Source organism: Muntiacus reevesi, chromosome 8 (assembly GCF_963930625.1).
Source record: "Muntiacus reevesi chromosome 8, mMunRee1.1, whole genome shotgun sequence".
Taxonomy (NCBI): domain Eukaryota; kingdom Metazoa; phylum Chordata; class Mammalia; order Artiodactyla; family Cervidae; genus Muntiacus; species Muntiacus reevesi.
In genome coordinates, this window is record NC_089256.1 from 37,687,730 (window position 1) to 37,709,216 (window position 21,487).

Sequence of the window (21,487 nt, forward strand, 5' to 3'; positions counted from 1 at the left end):
TTTTGGTTTTGACTGGGCAGCATGTGCAAATTTAGTACCCCAGGGATCAAACCTGCCTCGCCATCCCTCCTCCACTGGAGCTTGGAGTCTTAACCACTGGACCGCCAAGGAAGTCCAGCAATAACATTTTAAATCGTTATCTTTTTTTTAATTGGAGGCTAATTACTTTACAATTTTGTAGTGGTTTTTGCCATACATTGACATGAATCAGCCATGGGTGTACATGTGTCCACCATCCTGAATCCCGCCCCTCCCACCTCCCTCCCCATCCCATCCCTCAGGGTCATCCCAGTGCACCGGCCCTGAGTGCCTTGTCTCATGCATCGAACATGGACTGGCGATCTGTTTCACATATGGTAATATACATGTTTCAATACTATTCTCTCAAACCATCCCACCCTCACTTTCTCTCACAGAGTCCAAAAGTCTGTCCTTTATATTTGTGTCTCTTTTGCTGTCTTGCACCTAGGGTCATCGTTACCATCTTTCTAAATTCCATATATATGCATTAATATACTGTATTGGTGTTTTTCTTTCTGAATTACTTCACTCTGTATGATAGGCTTCAGTTTCATCCACCCTATTAGAACTGATTCAAATGCATTCTTTTTAATAGCTGAGCAATATTCCATTGTGTATATGTACCACAGCTTTCTTATCCATTTGTCTGCCGATGGACATCTAGGTTGCTTCCATGTCCTGGCTATTGTAACACAGTGCTGCGATGGACACTGGGCTACACATGTCTTTCAGTTCTGGTTTCCTCAGTGTGTATGCCCAGCAGTGGGATTGCTGGGTCATATGGCAGTTCTACTTCCAGTTTTTTAAGGAATCTTTACACTTTTCTCTATAGTGGCTGTACTGGTTTGCATTCCCACCAACAGTGTAAGAGAGTTCCCTTTTCTCCACACCCTCTCCAGCATTTAAATTTTATCTTTACGATACAGCAGCAAGAAAATTGTTAGGTCATTTAAGTTTCTTGCTAAGTAGGTCATTTTCTAAGTTATTTTCCTGTGTCTCTTCAGAAGGTTCTATAGGTAGGTAAAAAGTCCTTGCTGAAACAATCAGAATGTGGGCTGCTGAAGACTCAAGTTCTATTGATGCTTGAGGTGCAATAAAAGTAAAATAAAGCTTAAGAGAGAAAACTTAAGTTTTCTGCAATTTATTTAGACCCCTGGCAGGTTTACTTGAGGGATCCACTCTTCCTTATCTACTGGCTTGGCATTAAAACAAAATTGGTATTTTATCTGACTGCTAATAGCAGCCAATGTGCTAAAGATAAGTGAAAACAGATTGTGATTTAGACAGGAAGAGGTTAACTATGAGTTGCTTTTAGTCCCATTTCTTTAGCAGCCATTTTAGTAACCTTTAATAGCAATCATATTAAAGGAAAAGAAAAGTGAGAATAGGGACACTGGAAGAAATAAAGCTCAATATAGTGTTTTTTATTTTTGTATCTGAGTAAATCATAACACATCTTCCATAGAAGAAGGATATGTCATTTTGTAGGTGGTGTAGCTAGATGTCCTTTCTAGGAAGTAAGAGACAATAACAGGATTTATTGAACAACACACAGAATTTTCATTGTCAACTCAAATTTTAAGCTTACCAAATAGTTGTAGTTACCTCAGGGCTGCAAGAGACTGTCTCATTTTACTGTGCATTTACTGCCTGAATTTGTTGTTATAAGCATGTACTTTGTAATGAAAACTTTTTTTTTTCTAGCAGGTAACTCTTTCAGACAATTCACAGGAGTGTTGGGTCAGTCTTTACATTCTTTAGCACCTTAAAGATTAAAACAGTCTTTGAATTCAAGAAAAGTACCCTGATGCTGGGAAATACTGAAGACAGAAGAAGAGGGCGACAGAGGATGAGATGGTTGGATGGCATCACTGATTCAATGGACATGAACTTGGGCAAACTCTGGGAGATGGTGAGGAACAGGGAAGCTTGGGGTGCTGCGGTCCATGGGGTCGCAAAGAGTTGGACACTACTCAGCAACTGAACAACAACCTTGATACATAGATCAAGCTGAGCTGAGGATGAGAAGACAGATCGAATGTATTATTTCAAGTTGGAAGCGTGAGCTGACATTTTAACAGATTGCTGGACGGCCTTTGATAGTCTTTGCTTTTGGACTTCTCTTCACATTATAAAAGTGCGCTGAGGAGAAGTATCTTTGGTGCCCCGGTTTCTCTGAAATCAGGACACACTGCTACCCTTTGCAGCGGCTTCCCAGATGCCTTTTGATTCACAGTTTTCCATCAGGTGGGCAAAATTGACAGGGTCTGGCAGAATGCCTGTTGCTCACGCTAAGGGACTAGATGACGCCCTCCTTTTCTAAGTACTCACTACTTTTAATTTCTATTCAGTTAAAGTTACATTTGTCAACAATTCACATTAAGCTATAAGGACACATTTTCCTGCACAGTCTTAGGCAAACAAACACTGTCCTTTTTAAAGTTTATGATACTAAAAATATATAGGGTACATCTGAACAGCAGAGCCCAAGACTGTTCCTTTGGATGGTTCTGCTGCGATAAATGCTTTACTGGACTGATTAGCAATCCAAGAGAAATCAAAGAAGGAAGTATACATTCACAAAATAATTTCTTTGATCCAAAAAGCATGTGACAGAATATAAGCCAGATATTTGCGCTATATGTGGGTGGGTGGAGGTAACCCACACACGGACTGATGAGACTCCCATTGTAGGCACTGAACTGCGCCCGTGTGGGCTGTGGCCCCCCTGTCCACCATAGACTCTTTACCCAAGGGCTGAGCATCTGCTTGCTGTACAGCCGAGTCACAGCAGTGTGAACATCTGGAAGTCTGGAAGAATTTCAGCTACCTTCCTACGGAGCTGCTTTCGCCTTTCTTCTTTTTCTCTTTCCTCTTTTGTAAATTTTGCAAACTTCTTCCATGTCTGAAACATGATCCAGAGAATCCTTCTTTAAGAATAAAAAGAGAAAAAGTGATATACTGAGGAAAAGTTAACTTTCCATCAAACTGTGCTGAAAATTTTTAAAAAATCACCTTTATTGTGAATCCAATGTTATAGGAAAAGTATGGAAGTCACAATTGGGATTCAGACAGTATGAACTCGGTGAAGAAAATGAAGCAACAGAAGAGGGTGGAAGTAACTGACAGGTTATTCTTCTTTTCTGTCAGGTGGTCAGGGGAACCCTCTGTGAGAAGATGACATCTGAGGCGAGCACCCGGTGGCCTCTTGAGTGCACAGGCCAGGGGACGCACTCCTCAGGGTGTCTGACCCCAGCCTGCACCTTACGGCTGAGGGGGGACTAGAGGAGCGAGGGCTTGAGCAGCCAAGGCGCTTGTGGTGGAGATACTGGGAAACCGTGCGGCCTGCGCAGCACACGCCAGTTACAAGCATCGAGGTCCTGGTGCTTGGACATATGGTTTAAAAAGCCCACTGAGATTTAGGATCTGAAAACATGGCCCAGAGACTCACACGCTGAAGCGGGGTGTCTGTTGTCATAGGGAGGCAGGCGATGGCCTGTTAGCATAGCCTGACTACGGGATTCCTCAGTGCCCACTCCAGCTTTGCCCCAGGGCTAGAGAGGTAGCCCCGTCTCTGCCCAAACAGGGTTTGACCTGGTGAACAGACCACCTCAGTGCTGCAGGGAGCTACGGTGGTGGAGATCCCGCAGGGTGCTTACTGCCTGGTCTGCTGGTGAGGGGCGTCAGAAGGTTTTGAAAGAGATAATGTCTGAACTTTTTAAAATTTGATATATGACTGTTTTGTTTGTATTTTTATGGCAGTTGAGGTAAAGTGACAATTTAAGTAGTAACTGCTTTTATTTACATTGTAATATTACATTCTGAATATAAAGTGGTATTTGTTAACTGAATGCTAATTGTTCATAATCTCCAAAACTTTTTTTCATGTTATTTTTCTTTATATTAATAGATTCCTACAAGATACTGGGTGTGATTCCTGTGCTGTACAGTAAATACTTGTTGCCTTTCTATTTTATGTACAGTAGTTTGTGTCTGTTAATCTCATACTCCTAATTTGCCCTTTCTCCCTTCTTTTTCTACTTTGGTAACCCTAAGTTTGTTTCCTGTGTCTGTAAGTCTGTTTCTGTTTTGTGCATACTTTCATTTGTATTATTTTAGATGCCACATAAAAGTGATATAGTATTTGTTTTTCTCTGATTTAATTCACTTAGTATGATACTCTCTAGGTCCATCCATGTTGCTGCAAGTGTCAATATTTCACTCTTTTTCAATGGCTAGTTAATATTCCATTGTGTGAATGAAATATTATTCAGCCATCTTCTTAAGCCAGTTATCTGTTGATGGGCACTTGGTTTGCTTCTATGTCTTGGCTATTGTAAATTGCTACTGTGAACTTTGGAGTGCATGTATCTTTTTGAATTAAAATTTTCATTTTTTCTGGATATATACCCAGGTGTGGGATTGCAGGATCATATGGTAGCTTTAGTTTTGAGACGGTAACAGGTAGGAAGGCTAGGGGTCCTCAAGTAGAGGAAATAAACTGCAAGTCGCAGGCTTTTTTTTCTTTCTCTATGCAAAATTAAAAGGTTTCTTTTCAATTCTGTGTTGTCATGGCAACACCTGGTTCTGCCTTTTCTCAAACCTTGAGTTAATCAATACATTTTTCTTATGAAAATATTTTTCTTAAGCTATGTTAATGAGCTATGTATTTGCCTTGGAATCTGCCTTTCTTCAAGTGGGTTAGGCCTAAAGACCCAAACCTTGAACCTGTAATGGCTCAACAAACCAGAATGTCTTACTCATGGAAATGTTCTCTTAAACTATGTTAATGAAACTATATATTTGCTTGGAAACCTGCCTTTCGTTTAAGATTCATGTCAGTTGTTTTAAGGCAGGGGATAACTCACCTTGTGCCAATGCTATCTCAAAATGCATGTTGTGGGAAAGGGCCCTGATGCAACTCTCTCAGTTTTGAGGTGATTCTTTATCTGGTCAGCAACTTGCTAACAGATATATAACTCCTTGCTAAAAACTAACAAGGGGGGCACTCTTTCTGTCCCCTTCTGAAGTCTGTGTCAGACGCTTCCTCTATTCCTTTATACTTTAATAAAACTTTATTACACAAAACCTTCGAGTGATCAAGCCTCCTCTCCTCCAGAGGTCATGAATCCCCCTGTAGCTCATGGCTCACAGCTGCAGCCTTTCAGTTTCACAAGGAACCTCCATCCTTCCATAGTGGATGCACCAATTTACAAGCCCCATCAACAGTGTACAAGGTTTCCTCCATAGCCTCTCCAGCATGTATTATTCATAGACTTTCTGATGATAGTCATTCTGACTAGTGTGAGGTAATACCCTGTAGCTTTGATTTGCATTTCTGTAATAAATGAGTATCTCTTTTTGTGCCTGTTGGCCATCTGTATGTCTTCTTTGGAAAAGTGTCTCTTTAAGTCTTCTGCCCACTTTTTGATTGGGTTGTTTGTTTTTCTATATTGAGTTGTACGAGCTGTTTATATTGGATGTTAACCCCTAGTTGGTCAAATCATTTCAAACATTTTCTCCCATTTTATAGGTTCTTTTTGTTTTGTTGACAGTTTCCTTTGCTTGTGCAAAAGCTTTTAAGTTTGATTAGTTCCGATTGATTAAATTTTGCTTTTATTTCTTTGGCCTTGGGAAACATTACTATGATTTATGTCAAAGAATGTTTTTGGTGTGGGGGAATGTTCTAATTTCATTGATTTACATGTAGCTGTCTAGCTTTCCCAACACCACTTGTTGAAGAGACTTTTTTTTTCTCCATTGTATATTCTTGCCTCTTTTATCACAGATTAATTGACCACAGGTGCATGGGTTTATTTCTGGTCTATTTTGTTCCATTGATTTGTAAATCTGTTTTGTTTGTTTTGATTACTGTAGCTTTGTAGTATTGTCTGAAGTCTGGAAGGGGTTGCATCTCCAACTTTGTTCTTTTTTCTCAGAACTGCTTTAGCAATTCTGGGTGTTTTGTTGTTCCATATCAATTTTAGGATTATGCTACTTCTGTGAAAAGTATCATGGGTATTTTGATAGGGAACACATTCAATCTGTAGATTTCTTTGGGTAGTATGGCCATTTTAACAATATTCTTCCAATCCAAGAGCACAGGATTTCTTTCCATTTCCTGAGTCATCTTGAATTTCCTTTGTCAATGTTTTATACATTTCTGCATATAGGTCTTTCACCTCCTTGTATGTTTGGTCCTAGGTATATTATTTTTTAGATGAGATTTTAAACAGGATAGTTTTTAAACTTTCTGGTATTTCACTATTAGTGTTTTTATCCTATTACCTTGCTGAATTTATTTATTCTAATAGTTTTTGTTTAGAGACTTTGGGTTCTCTGCAGTGACAATTTTACCTCTCCCCTTCAAATCTGGATACTTTTATTTTTTTTGTCTGATTGCTGTGCCTAGGACTTCAATTTGATATGGAAAAGTTGTGAGAGTGAGCATCCTTGTCTTGTTCCTGAACTTAGTGGGAAGGTTTTCATTTTTTCAGCACCGAGTATTGTGTTGGCTGTGGATTTGTTGTAAATTGCGGGGAGCCGGCCTGACTGCTCAGGCCCCTTCTCGGCCCTGAGAGAGATCAAAAGGGTCTCTCTCTGTCCCGCCACCCCTGATTTATTAAAGTGCAAATTGGCCTTTCTCACCTCCCTCAAGGAAATTGCTGCAGCCACTATTTGCCCATTCTCCTGACTCTGAGAAGATTATCAAGCTCCTGTGAATCTTTAACTGATTGTAAGATGCCAGTGCCATTCTCTGCTAGTCTCAAAGAGTTGAGATAAAATTCATGAGCTAAAACTAGTGTCTGCAGTTCTGCACGTATGCATGTCTTTGATCTAAAATTTGGTGAATCCTGTGAGCATATATATGTTATGTTACCCCTCAATAAAGTTGTCGGAGTCAGTCACGAGCTGACTCCGTCCCTCTCAACCCCATCTTTCCTAGTCTTTCATTTCTCAAGTGCTCTGGTGATTGCGTCCTCGACCTGTTCATTAGCCGGCTGGCCCGGCAGTAAATGACCTTTATTATGTTGAGATATGTTCCCTCTGTACCCACTTTGGTGAAAGTTTTATCATGAATGGATGTTGAATTTTGTCAAATGCTTTTTCTGCATCTATTGAGATGATCACATGGTTTTTGTATTACCTTTTGTTAATGTGGTGTATCACACTGATTTGTATATTGCTAAACCAGTCTTGTGATCCTGGAATGAATCCAACTTGTAAATTTGTCTGATATGAGTATTGCTACCCCACTTTGTTGTTTCTATTTGATCCCCTTATTTTCAGTCTGTGTGTGTCTTTTGCCCTAAAGTGAGTCTCTTTTTAGGCAGCATATTGCAGGTTTTTGTTTTTTAAATCCAGCCTGCACTCTGTGTTTTTTGATTAGAGCATTTTGTCCATCAACATTTAAAGTAATTATTGATTGGTGTATACTTATTGCCATTTTTAATCCTTGTTCTCCAGTTGTTTTTTTAGTTCTTGGTTTTCTTTTTTGTGGTTTAATGATTTTCTTTCATAATATGCTTGATTCCTTTTTGGTTTTGTGACTATTGTGTTTTTTGTTTGTGGTTATCATGGAGGTCAATTATGTTGACCGAGAAATATATCTACCTGTTTTAAACTAATAGTCATTTAAATTCAAACACATTCTAAAAGATCTATATTTTTATACTCTCCTCACCCACATTTTGTGATTTTTATGTCTTACATCTTCATGTTTATCCTTTTACTGTTTATTGTAGTTATAATCTCTTTAAAAATTTTTCATTGTTTTTTAATCTGTGTACTGCTTATTTAAGTGATCTTCAATCCTTAACTATATATTTGCTCTTCCTATTGGGAATTTCCCTTTTCTGTGAATTCTTTCCATTTAGAGAAGACCTTTCAACATTTCTTTTAGGTTAGGTTTGGTGTTGCTGAATTCTTTTACTGTTTGCCTGTCTGAGAAATTCTTATCTCTTATTCTGTTCTAAATGTTAATCTTGCTGGGCAGAGTATCCTAGTTTGCAGGTTTTTCTCTTTCAGAACTTTGAATATATTATGCCACTTTCTTCTGGCCTGCAGAGTTTCTGCAGAGAAATCAGTTGATAGCTTTATGGTTGTTGTTGTTGTTGTTTTTTTAATAACTGCTTTTTTTCTTGCTGCCTTTAGAATCCTAAACTCTGCTATTTTAATTATGATATGTCTTGGTGTGGGTCTCTTTGGGTTTATTCTGTTTGGGACCTTTTGTGTTTCCTGTACCGGAATATCTTTTTCCTTCTTTAGGTTTGGGAAGTTTTCAGGCATCATTTCTTCAAATAAATTTTTGATCCCTTTCTCTTTTCACTTTCTGAAACCCCTGTTATGTGTAGGTTGGCACATTTTATATTATCCCATAGATCTCATATGTTGTGTTCATCTTTTTTTCATTTGTCTGTTTGCTATTCTGATTGGGTGATTTCCATTATTCTATCTTCCAGATTACCTATTCTGTTATTCATTGCTTCCAGATTGCTTTTTATCTTGGAAATTGAATTATCTATCTTTGATTGGTTCAATTTTTTTTTTTTTTTAAGTTTCTAGTTCCTTGTTATAGTTCTGTGTTTATACTGATAATCTTTCTTAATTTGGTTAGCATTTTTATTACTATCAATACCTTTCTGAACTCAAGGTCTGGTAGAGTGGTGAGCTCTGTTTTATTATTTGTTCTTTTAGGAGACTTCTCTTGCTCTTTTAATTGGGAGTAGTTCCTCTTCCTTTTCACTTAAATTTTCTGTCTCTATGTATTTATTATCCATTGTGGTGTTTAAGGAGTATTTCTATGTGAGAGATCCCTGTGTAGACTGTGTGTGTCCAGGGTTTTTGGTGAGAGAGCTGGTTTTGATATGAAAGCCAGCCACATCTGTCCTCAGGGTGTGCCAGCCATTGTCACCTTGATGGAGGTGTGGTTTTGATCTAAATCTGGTGCAAGGGGAGGACTTACTTTCTGCTCTGTGGCAGTCACTACCCTGCCAGGCTACCAGTCGCTGGAATAGAAGCCCTGAGGATCAGGTTCCATTCCCCTTGAGTGCATGCCCTGCCCCAGAGGAGGGGAGTGCTGGAGTAAGTGGGGCTCATGCACTTACAGGATACTGATGCACCACCTAAGTAGGTGACCTGGGCCTCACTCAGATGTAGGCCAAGGTCTCTTTCCCCACTGTCTTTGTCCCAGATCTGGTGCAAGCTGTAGTGTGGAGTGGGTGGGGCTGGTGCATTTGCTAGGCTGGAGCTGAGGTTCAGGGCATTGTGGTTGCAGGAATTGAGGTATCTGGGCTGCTTCTGTGACAGCCTTCTCCCACGACCTGTCTGCCCCAGACCCAATGCTAAGCTGTGGAGTGGGTGGGAGTGGGGTGCTCCTGTGGCATCATTGGAGTGAGCTCTGACAGTGGTCACTACCACCCCACTTGGATCACATCCCTCTGGGCTGTTCCTAGATGAGCCTCCTCCCTGGGCCTAGTTGACTCCCATGCAATGCAGGGGTGTTCACCCCATTTGGATTAGTGAGTCTGGCAAGGCAGCAGCTGTCAATGCAAGGCTTTCTCTGCCCTGGTTGTTGGCAAGCCAACTTACGTGCACTCCTTGTGAGTAGAGTTAGGGTTCTCCGGCCCTTCTATTTGTTCCAGTGATTCTTTCAGCAGTCAAAGGGGCTTGTCTCCCCCGCACAGAACCCCAGGACTGGCATGCCCAAACTGCAGCTCAGCCTACTCACTCCCCAGGGCAAGGGTCTGCCCATATGAACCTTCTCTTCCTTTTAGATCTGCCCCCAGGGGCCCAGGTCCTGACCCAGTGCCTTTTTCCTGTACTACCCTGTTAAGTGAAGATCTTTCTTGCAACTTTGGTTGTACAGAGTTCTTCTGATGGTTTCTGTTAGTTTTCTGTAAGAACTGTTCCATGTGTAGACATATTTTTGATGTGCTTGTGGGGAGAAGTGAGCTCTATATCCTCCTACTCTGCCATCTTGATCCATCCTGAACTGAATTTTTATCAGGCAAAGAAAAGGCCTTCCTAGAAGAGGGCATCATGTCTTGAGTAAAGGCAGAGGCAAGAATAGCTAAGTTTATATTTTCAAAAGTAGTGGCATGGTGCTGCTGCTACAGCTAAGTCACTTCAGTCGTGTCCGACTCTGTATGACCCCATAGACGGCAGCCCACCAGGCTCCCCCATCACTGGGATTCTCCAGGCAAGAACACTGGAGTGGGTTGTCATTTCCTTCTCCAAAGTGAAAAGTAAAAGTGAAGTCGCTCAGTTGTGTCCAAGTCTTAATGACTCCGTGGACTGCAGCCTACAAGGCTCCTCCATCCATGGGATTTGCCAGGCAAGAGAACTGGAGTGAGTTGCCACTGCCTTCTCCAAAGTAGTGGCATCAGTTCAGTTCAGTCGCTCAGTCGTGTCTGACTCTTTGCGACCCCATGAATCGCAGCACGCCAGGCCTCCCTGTCCATCACAAACTCCCGGAGTTTACTCAAACTCATGCCCATCAAGTCGGTGATGCCATCCAGCCATCTCATCCTGTGTCGTCCCCTTCTCCTCCTGCCCCCAATCCCTCCCAGCATCAGGGTCTTTTCCAACGAGTCAACTCGTCACATGAGGTGGCCAAAGTATTGGAATTTCAGCTTCAGCATCAGTCCTTCCAATGAACACCCAGGACTGATCTCCTTTAGGATGGACTGGTTGGATCTCCTTGCAGTCCAAGGGACTCTCAAGAGTCTTCTCCAACACCACAGTTCAAAAGCATCAATTTTTCGGCACTCAGCTTTCTTCACAGTCCAACTCTCACATCCATACATGATCACTGGGAAAACCATAGCCTTGACCAGACAGACCTTTGTTGGCAAAGTAATGTCTCTGCTTTTTAACATGCTATCTAGGTTGGTCAAAACTTTCCTTCCAAGGAGTAAGCCATCTTTTAATTTCATGGCTGCAGTCACCATCTGCAGTGATTTTGGAGCCCCCCAAAATAAAGTCTGACACTGTTTCCACTGTCTCCCCATCTATTTCCCATGAGGTGATGGGACCAGATGCCATGATCTTAGTTTTCTGAATGTTAAGATTTAAGCCAACCTTTTCACTCTCCTCTTTCACTTTCATCAAGAGGTTCTTTAGTTCCTCTTCACTTTGTGCCATAAGGGTGGTGTCATCTGCATATCTGAGGTTATTGATATTTCTCCTGGCAATCTTGACTCCAGCTTGTGCTTCTTCTAGCCCAGCGTTTCTCATGAAGTACTCTGCATAGAAGTTAAATAAGCAGGGTGACAATATACAGCCTTGAAGTACTCCTTTTCTTATTTGGAACCAGTCTGTTGTTCCATGTCCAGTTCTAACTTTTGCTTCCTGACCTGCATACAGGTTTCTCAAGAGGCAGGTCAGGTGGTCTGGTATTCCCATCTCTTTCAGAATTTTCCACAGTTTATTGTGATCCACACAGTTGAAGGCTTTGGCATAGTCAATCAAGCAGAAATAGATGTTTTTCTGGAACTCTCTTGCTTTTTTGATGATTCAGCGGATATTGGCAATTTGATCTCTGATTCCTCTGCCTTTTCTAAAACCAGCTTGAACATCTGGAAGTTCTTGGTTCACGTATTGCTGAAGCCTGGCTTGGAGAATTTTGAGTAGTGGCATAAATGGGGCTTATTCTGGCTTCTTGACCTTCTAATGAAGACCCCCCTAGAATGCATTTCAGCTCCCATTAATTTCATGGCTGATAGCTGATGTTTCTGATAATGCTGATTTGTTTGTTTGGTGGAGGTATTACTGTTCAGTTAAAAAAGGCTTCAAGGAGTGCAGCTGCTTCATTTTATTTCTTCTTTCATCCATCTAGCATCCATTTTGACCATTGATAGCTTTCTGTACTTGGCTCCATTAACCCTATCTCCCACTCTCACCTGCTTTTCACACCTTTTTTCTGGCAACACTCCCATTTTCTGACTTCTGCATTTTAGCTACTACTGTTCTATCCTAACAGCTCTGCCCCCTGGGGGAATTTTCTGCCTACATTTATCTTCCTTCCTCTGACCTCCTAAAGCACATGGTCACATTCACTTGTTTTGTGCTTAAATATATATATATATATATATATATATATATATAGTCTTACCTGCCTACCCATCTATATCTGTCTACCTGTATCTACCTTCCTATATCCATTCACCTGAGTTCCTTGACAAGCATTCATAAACTCCTCAACAATTTGTGTGAAGTTGTATGTAATGTGCATATATGCATTTTTTAGAGAGCAGGTCTGTGACTTTCATTAATGCCTCACAGGGGCCTTTGATTGCAAAGTGGTTAAGAGCTACAGGATCACGGCAATACCAGAAAAATAAGAAGTACTGGTTCAGTTGAGAAGAACTGGCCAAGTGCATAGCTAAGCTCTAAATGCAGATCTACACAAAAACTACTGATAATGAGAGACTCATGTCTGGAGACATCTCTTAGTCCTGCCATGTATAAAATATCAGATTTGTTAACATTATAAATCTACCCAATTACAAATTATATATACCTAGAAGTGATACAGATATGCAGAATTAAACCTCATGGTCTTATTAGGAATCATCTTTCTCAGTAGTACTGAGATTTTTCATCCACAGCTTTTCTGTACAATATTCTTTCATTCAAATAAATTAAGAACTCAATATCAATTTTGAAGTGTTAAAAGTTCCTTTTAAAAGATCTGTGACTAAATGTTAGTGTCACTCCGGCAATAAAACATCCATTCATGTACCAAAAATCTTTCATGCAACCATGTACTAGGCTTTGCCATGCTGAGGATACAGTTGCAAGCAAGATGTGATGGGGACTGAAAGATGATAAACATGTAAACAGTAAATGACAATTTCAGGGTCTTCAGTGCTGTGAAGAAAATAAGGCAGGTTACTGGAGAGAAACGAATGCAAGCAGTTGGCGTGCATTTGAGAGGAAACCCGACTGGTGAGGAGTTCTGGGTCATGCGAGAGCTGTGAAGCAGATGTGAGTGTTTGTCCAAGGAACGCTGAGGGAGACTAGTGGGGCTGGACTGTGTGAACAAGGTGCAGAGCAGGAAGAGATGAAGTCACTGCAGTACTTTTACACCAAGTGGATGTTGGCTGAGATTCTTGTTGACTGCGTGGATTCAGGCACTGATGTTGTTACTTTACACTCTGAATAGGACCACTATCTTATTATCATATTTTAGTTTACAAATGAGATTGAATTAGAAAAGCAGGGAAGAAGACTGACTTAGCAAGAAGAGAATGATTTATAGTCGAAAGCCTCAAACCTGATTTGGAGTCCAGGCTCCACCATCTGTTATTTGGGCAATTCACCGATCGAGTGCAACTTCAGTTTCTTTACCTGAAAATGCAAATCCCGACATACCACCACCCCCCTCCACTCATCAGGTGAAACGGCGTGTGTGAAAGCCCTCTCATTGCCCCCATGTTGCATCAGGCAGCTGCCTCAGTGAATCTCTCAGTCTGTTTTTGGCAGCTGAGAAACAGAAAACAAAGATTTGGACAAAAAGGGTATTTAATAATAATGTATTAACAAAAACAAGAAAAACAGCTATTATTTTGGGTCAGCAGTGCATTAACTGAAGTCCTTTGTTACCTTGTTTAGTCCTCACAACAGCCCCATAAGATGGTCTGCAGTTATCCTCATTTTATAAAAGAGGTTATAGGGAGGTGGAGTGGAGGTTTATAGGGAGGTTCAAATGCAAGCGTTTATTCAGAGGCAGGCCCTCTGAATACCCTCATTCATTGCCTATTTATTTTAGACAAAATTAGAATCAACTTGCTTATGTTTTCCCAGCCCACAGATTTTAGTACTTGTAAATTAAACAAGGTTTTGCTGGAGGTGGGCACCCCACTGGCAACACAATAGAAACACATTAAAAGAGAGAAAAAAAAAGATACACACACACACCACATACACACAAATGAAAACAAAGCAACCGAAAATGAATCGATAAAGTGGGAAAAGGGACAAACACCTTCACAACAATCTTCACACTTCAGAACCTGAAGGTGAAACTCAACATTAACTGTAAGAAATGACATTAAATCACCAATAAAGGACAAATCATTGGCTTACTTTCCCAGGGAAGTACCTAATGAAGTTTAGAATATTTTTATCCAAAATGCTTAAGACTTAGAAAACAAATAATGTACTTAGTAGTAGTGTTAGTCGTTTAGTCATGCAGCCCCATGGACTGTAACCCATCAGGCTCCTCTGTCCATGGGATTCTCCAAGCAAGAATACTGGTGTGGGTAGCCATTTCCTTCTCCAGAGGATCTTCCCGACCCAAGGATCAAACCCAGGTCTCCTTCATTGCAGGCAGATTCCTTACCATCTCAGTTACAGGGAAGTCCTAGTGTACTTACGTGGAATAGTTTATTTCCCAAAGACACTGAATTAAATAAGTCATCACTGTATTATAAATATTAATATGACATATAGTATGATTCTACTAATAGAAAGCTCCAAGTCTTGAAGACCTCACACTTAGGAGGTAAAAATAAAAGAAGTGCAAGTAAGTGTTTATCATAAAGGTCAGGAGAGTAGTTTACCTCTGTGAGGTAATGGGACTTGTCACTAGGGAGGAGGAGCCCGTGGGGACTTCTGGGGTCAACAGTGTCCTACTTCCCAACCTCAGGGGTGGTAACAGTGGTGATAGCAGTGTCATCTACTTTATAGTGCTCCTTAAGCTGTACTGGTAAGATTTAGCACCTTTCTATATTTGCATTGTATTTCACAATAAAGAATATTTGAAAAAAAGGAAAGATAAAACTATATGACAAAGAATACAGGACCTCTGCTTATGTGCCTTTTCATGTATTTCACATTATTTTCTGACCCATCCTGTGAGAAAGGGAGGCAGGCATCCTTTTCCCCCTCCTCTTCATTTTAAAGAGGGGACCCTGGAGTTCCAGGGGGTTACTCTCGTCTTCACCCATAAAGTCAGGGGGCGAGCTGGGGCTGCCAACCCTGCCGGGTATCTCTAAGTGGTCAGCTCTTCTAGCCTCTGCCCCAGGCAATTGTGAAATTGTGAATGAATTTTCAGAGATGAAAACCTCACCTGTCACTGTGCTCCACCGCAATCTTGTGCTTGTTCTTATAATCGACCCTGGCTTCCCTGACCACGTCACTCCAGGCCCTGAAAATCTTCTTCTGAAGAAAATGTACGCACAGTTTTCTTACTTCTTCCTCTAGATCAATCAGGTGCTAGGGATGAAGACAGGGGCAAAAGTGAGGCATATAATATCATAGACAAAAAATTTGAGCAAATAGTACAAAAGAGAAAGAATCCAAACAAACAAAGGACACTGGAGGCACAAGGAGGGTGTGGTAGCCAAGGCCATATCCTGTCAGGGGTTAAAAAGATAGCAATGGAATCAGAGCGGGAGAGACCCTTCTAAGACTGAGGGGGCAGGTTGCTAGTAAAATCACTTGAGCAATAATGGGATAAGAAACAGTATAAAACAGTTTTTAGTATAAAAACAAAAGCTGATGTAGTAACACATTACAGTTTAAAGGGATCTCTCTGTGTGAAAAGAAATGTGCTTAAGGTTTTATACTAACAAAAAACTGACTTGACATTTTCAAATTCATTTCAAAGCAACGGACTGAACTGCCTCTTCTACATTATTCTTGAAAAAAACATAATGACTGTTGACATCTGGAGTACACCTACTTTTCTTGCATAGGGTTGGGCAGAGACATGTATTTAAAACTCTCTTCCTTGTGGCCTTACCTGTAGCCAGCTCCGGATGACTCTCCTAAGCAATATTTGTGAATAAAATTGATCAGCCTGGGCCATCTTCTTAGCTAGGCTTTCCTGACTCCACTGGAACCAGGTCAGCAGGCATTTCCTCTGTAGGGTCAAAGAGTGATGCTCTTTGGCCACCTGGACAATGTTTTAAATGAGAAAATAAAATTATCTCTTATATCTTAAATCATTTAAGGAAATACACATCACCTTGGCAAGTGATGCTGTAAACCCCACATAGTCAGTTACTCTCTTAAGGACATTCATTTATGTCCTAAAAACTTTGACTGTATTATGTGGGGATTTTAGATTCACAGAATGCATAGCCTTTCAATGCTGACTCCCTGAAGACCACAATAAGGCTATCTGGTTATTAAGGAAATGGAATAAACAACATCCAAAACCATTAGGTCACTTGCATTGAGTTTTGAAGTGGGTGGCTGGCAACAGTCTGTTTTGATCTCTAGGAGCTTGGGCAGCAACTGCATAGCAAACCTCTCTTTATTATGTACTTAACCATTGTCTAATTGAGGAAGTGCCAATACTTTCAATTTGTTTTGTAGAATGAGCTGTCACTAGCATTGAACTTTAGACACTGAAATTTATCAGTAAACCACAGAATCATTTGATAGAAAAATAACATGATGAATAATTTAATGTCTTACCAACTTACTCAGAATATCATTCTATCAAAATAAACATACAACTCTGACTTTATAGATTTTAAAAAGTAACTGTTCCATTGTTTCAAGAGGTCAGAGGAAAAAGCCCTTCTCTTAGTCTTCCCCAGAAAGCTGGGCATTTTTTCTAAGCCTCCTCTCACCACTGAGCAATTTGAATGTGACTGACCTGAATGAGTCCCTTGGCAGTCACATATACTGGCCAAAATGACCATCACAGGAGGTCTCTGTGGCACCTGGGAGCCAAAAGGCAAGAGGAGCCAGAAACACACTGTCTCCTACCCGCCCTTAGAGGAAAACACAAGAGAACCAGGGAGAAAAAGATAGTCAGAAGATGCCTTTAAAATTCTAAAAGTGGTTATTGGAACAAATGGAATACAGTACATGTGAGTTGTAGGGGAAATGCTAAATAACCCTAGGGGAAATGCTAAATAACCCTTCTGAAAACAACACAAAAATGCAGTATAAAGAAGCCAGTAACTGTTTAACTGGATCCTCTTTTCATTCTTAATTTTTTCTATCCTTTCCTGGAAGTCAGCTCTGATGGATGAAGAAGCTACTGCTTCCTCTTACTATTCTCCAGCACTGTTACTTCTTTTTCTTTCTTTTTAAACTTTCAGCTGGTGGTTGATATCTACATATCCCTCTGATTCCTACACAGCACAGAAGACATGCCGGAACTGGGCAGGGGTTTTGGAGGAAGGGGTTGCTGAGTTTCCTCCTAGCTTTGTGATCAATGTGCTGTATGACCTTAAGCAAGTGAGTTTTCCTTTCTAAGGCTCAGTTTCTTTACAAATTGAAAGAGATGGGAGAGGATTACTAGTATTCTAAGATTCTATTATCCTGTGTGGTAGGCTGAACAGTGGCTCTCAGGATGGCCACAGGCTAATCCCTGGAACCTGCAGATATGTTACCTTACAAGGTAAAAGGGATTTTGCAAATGTGATTAAGTGAAGGATCTTAAGATGGGGAGATGGTCCTGGATTATATGGCAGAGCTCTAAATGTAATCACAAGAGTTCTTGTAAGAGCGAGGCAGGAGGAACAGCATCAATATGAGACGTGACATCAAAGTAAGGGATCAAGAGAGAATTGAGGAAGGGGCTATGGACAATGAAATGCAAGCAGCCCAGTGGAAGCTGAAAAAAGCCAGAAGACAAGAGTCTCTCCCGGAACCTCCAGGAGGAACTTGTCCTACTGACACTTTGACTTCAGCCCAGGAAGTCTGATTTTGGACTTCTGACTTAAACAGAAATTTAAGATAACAAAATTTGTGTTTTAAGACACTGTTTGTGGTAATTTGTTACAACAGTATAGGAAACTAACACACTTGTTCAATACAGTCTAGAGAGATGGTTCTCAAAATGTGGTGCTCAGACTACTTGGATCAGAATCTCCCGGGCTACTTTTTTTTTCTTTAAAAAATTTTTTTTGGCCATGGCACATGGGATCATAGTTCCTTGACCGGGGATTGAACCCATGTCCCTTGCACTGGAAGGTGGAGTCTTAACCACTGGGTCACCAGGGAAGGCCCTGGACTACTTTTTAAAAATGCAGATTCCCTGACACGCCACCCCCACCACCCCGGCCAACAATGCAGAGCTACTGAGAACACCTGTGGGTGGGAACAGGAACATGCATTTTTACAAGCTTTCCAGATGGTTTTATGAATAGGAAAGTTTGGAAATGCTGGATTCATATCTGTGTTTCCCTGGTTTTACTTTAATTAGGTTTTTCTATATTTAAAGCCTATGCTGTCATTTTGAATTCAAACTCTGGTTTCTTTTTACATTCTTATAAATAAATTTTTAAAAACTTAATTTGGGGGACTTTCTTGGTGGTCCAGTGGCTGACTTCAAACTCCCAATGCAGGGTTCCATCCCTGGTCAGGGAACTAGATTCAGCATGCCTCAACTAAAGATCCTGCATGCCACAACAAAGACCCTGCATGTGGCAGCAAAGATCCCTTGCAGTACTGCAACTACAACCTGCTGCAGCCAAATAGATATTAAAAAAAATTTGGTTATTCATCCATAATAATGGATTATTCACCCATTTTATCTTGGGTCATTCACGCAAGATAAAATTCACCCATATTTTCTTCGTAAATTTTATATCTTTGATTTTTTTCAATCAAAAACATGGCCAAAAAAAAAAGAGCTGATAAGAATATAAGAGTAAGTTATTATACTCCCTGTCTGCTTTTTGTGTATTAATAATTAAAAACAAAAAAAATAGACAAAAGCCAGATAAAATAAAACTAGGAGCATGCAAATGGATAGTAAACTATTTGATATGACTAATCTTTGTGGTAGTATAAGAAGCAAACTTCCATTCAAGTTTCATTTCCACATTCGTTTACTCAGTAGATTAAGGCTTAGCCCTCCCATATCATTATCAGGAAAATAATGTAAAGAATCTGCCTGCAATGTGGGAGACCTGGGTTCGATCCCTGGGTTGGGAAGATCCCCTGGAGAAGGCAAAGGCTACCCACTCCAGTATTCTGGTCTAGAGAATTCCATGGACTGTAGAGTCCATGGGGTTGCAGAGTCGGACATGACTGAGCGACTTTTCACTTTGGGGCACAGATGGGGCAAAGCCTCCAATAGGAGGGCTCCTCATGCCCTCAGGCCTGACCACCATAAATTGTCCTCATTAGCTGGTTTGGGATACTCAGTAGTTCCAGAACACTAAGAGGCATTAAGAGACAGGGACAAAAAATCGGGGACATAAAAAAACAGTATGGAGGGCATTTACAAAAGATAAAAAGGAAAAGAAAGTGTGAAAATAGAAGAGAACAAAGAGAATGAAGGGTGAACAAACAGATTGGCCAGGAGAGGAAAAAGAATAACCTGAGTCACATTCACAAAGGTATAACTAGAAAGGATTCTTATGATGTAGGACATTATTGTTCATCTTTAATCCTAGTTTTCAAAACCAAAAATATTAGCCTTACTTTTCAGTATTCACTTGGCCAAATGTATAAACAAGAGTGGTCATAACTAGTATGCATTACTGACCTTATTATGAAATAGAATTCTACAGATAACATTTTATCTATTTTGAGCTTTTGATTATTTAGTTAAATGCTCTGTTCTGTGCACTGGATAAATTTGAATTTCAGTGGTACTTGATTTCATTTATCTCTGTACGGTAGAATGGATTACTGTTCCTGATAACAGGATTAGACACCCACAGCTTGCTTGTGATTTCATCCTGTCTCCCAATGGAGTAGATAGAGACCCTTTCTCCCCTCAGTGACCCTGAGTTTGGCCCTATGACTTTCCGTGGCCAATGGAATGTTAGTGAACATGATACAAGCCCAGGTTTCATAAGCATTTGCATAATTGGGTTTGGCTTTTTTACTTGACATTTGCCAGGTGAAAGCTTCCCCTGAAAAACAGCTGGAGCCAGTAAGAGAGGCTGTGGAGAGACCTGAACTCAACCTAAACTTTAGTGGGAAATAAATACTTGGATTGTAAGTCACAGAATTTTAGGGCCATTTGTTAGGCAGCTTTATTGCAGCAGGAATCTGATTGGTATACCTTATAGTAATAATTTTTCCTTTATTACATAGCTAACTATACACTGCTGTTTTAGCTACACACTGCTAAAACTGAGAGAAGCCTCTATTCATCCTGCCTTGGAGGTCTCTAATAAAAAATGAACTCTAGTTCTTTCTAACGTATTCAGTTACAGAAGTCTTTACCTACCTTGGAAGACCAAATTCAAACTGTTACCTGAAACAAACAAATATCCACACTCAATTCATTTATCTTTCTGACTTTTAAATCTCCAAACAACCTCCAAGGCCTAATTGGGTGTTTATTTGAAAGTGCACCTGTTCGTTTTGGGCAGGAGGTGGGTAAGAGTGTGACACTGTACCTGGAGGTTTTGCATGCTTTGCATTCTTAGCCTCTTCCAAGGCTCCAGACCTTTCTTTCTTAGCAATACCCTTTCATAGTGTTCTTTGGCTATTGCTTCCAGCTGCTGGTTCCTCTTAATTCTCTTCTGCTTCTCTAGTTCTTTCTGGGAAAAAAGAGAAAAAAAGTAAAAATGCCAAAGAGGAACCAAAATGGTGAGATAGGAGGCTACTAAACTTCCTTCCTCCCTTGGATGCATTGAATGTATAGCTACACATGGAGCAGTTCCCTCTGAAAAAAATCCAGAAACTAGCTGTGTGACTTTTCCACATCAAGCAAATGAGAAAATACCCACACTGACACATCAACAATACTGACAGGAAAGACTGAGACACAGTCTCACCATAAACTTCATCCCTGGCTCAGTGCCATATAATCAGGATCCACAGGGATTCCTCAGCATCTCCATGAAGAATGAAGGGTCTGGACTGCACATCTAGCATCCTGATTTTAAAGATAACCATTCAAGCAAGGGATGGGCCTCCAAAACACCTAGCTCTGAAAGCCAATAAGGCTTGTGTCCATGAGACACACAAGACTATACAAACAAAGAAACAGGTTTTAATGGATATGAGGTACTCACTGTGGCTATGCTCCTACGATCAGTTCTGAGAAATCAGGCAAAAAAAGCCTATCACCCAGTCTTTCCCTGAAAGGAATGTGACTGCATATTTTACAAGCTGCTGCTTGACGGTTCAGATTCTAATTTAGCTTGCATCTAGGAGCTGGCTGAAATCCTTCCTAAAGGTTGAGAGAGCCTTTAGGTACTTCCTCTTTCTCCCTCTGGCTCATTCCAAAGGTAAAACCAGATTGCTAGCATCTCTCTGAAGGGAGCTTATATACATGTTGGCTTATACACAAGTTTTACACACTAACTGCAGTTATTGTCACCTGAAAGGGATGGGCCCCTGGGCTTTGACAGCCAATGGAACTTAGAATCACAAGTCCCACAGGACTATGGCAAACAAGCAGGTTTTAAATAGGCACAAAAGAACTCCAGCTCCATTGCCTTGGCCACCCAGCCCCAGGGCTATACACCTGGGCTCAGTGAAAGGGTGCAGGAAAAACACACATCTCCTACTAGTTTCTCCCTGGAAG

General features: G+C 40.7%; 1 protein-coding gene across 5 annotated transcripts in view; it reads right to left on the reverse strand.

Annotated features, from left to right (window-relative positions):
* Window positions 1-267: 267 nt before the first annotated feature.
* The window catches only part of CCDC191 (coiled-coil domain containing 191), a 94,771-nt gene continuing 73,551 nt past the window's right edge, over window positions 268-21,487 (reverse strand). For 2 of the 5 annotated variants that reach the window (XM_065943652.1, XM_065943653.1), the window contains 4 exons: window positions 20,352-20,495; window positions 15,773-15,925; window positions 15,098-15,243; window positions 268-2,951 (listed from right to left, as the gene is read on the reverse strand). In XM_065943652.1, the coding sequence (XP_065799724.1) occupies window positions 2,807-2,951; window positions 15,098-15,243; window positions 15,773-15,925; window positions 20,352-20,495 (588 nt within the window). In that variant the 3' untranslated portion in view covers window positions 268-2,806. Of the gene's footprint in view, window positions 2,952-13,300; window positions 13,375-15,097; window positions 15,244-15,772; window positions 15,926-20,351; window positions 20,496-21,487 lie in introns of all 5 variants that reach the window. The other 3 variants (XR_010664280.1, XM_065943651.1, XM_065943650.1) reach the window with 3 other exon arrangements.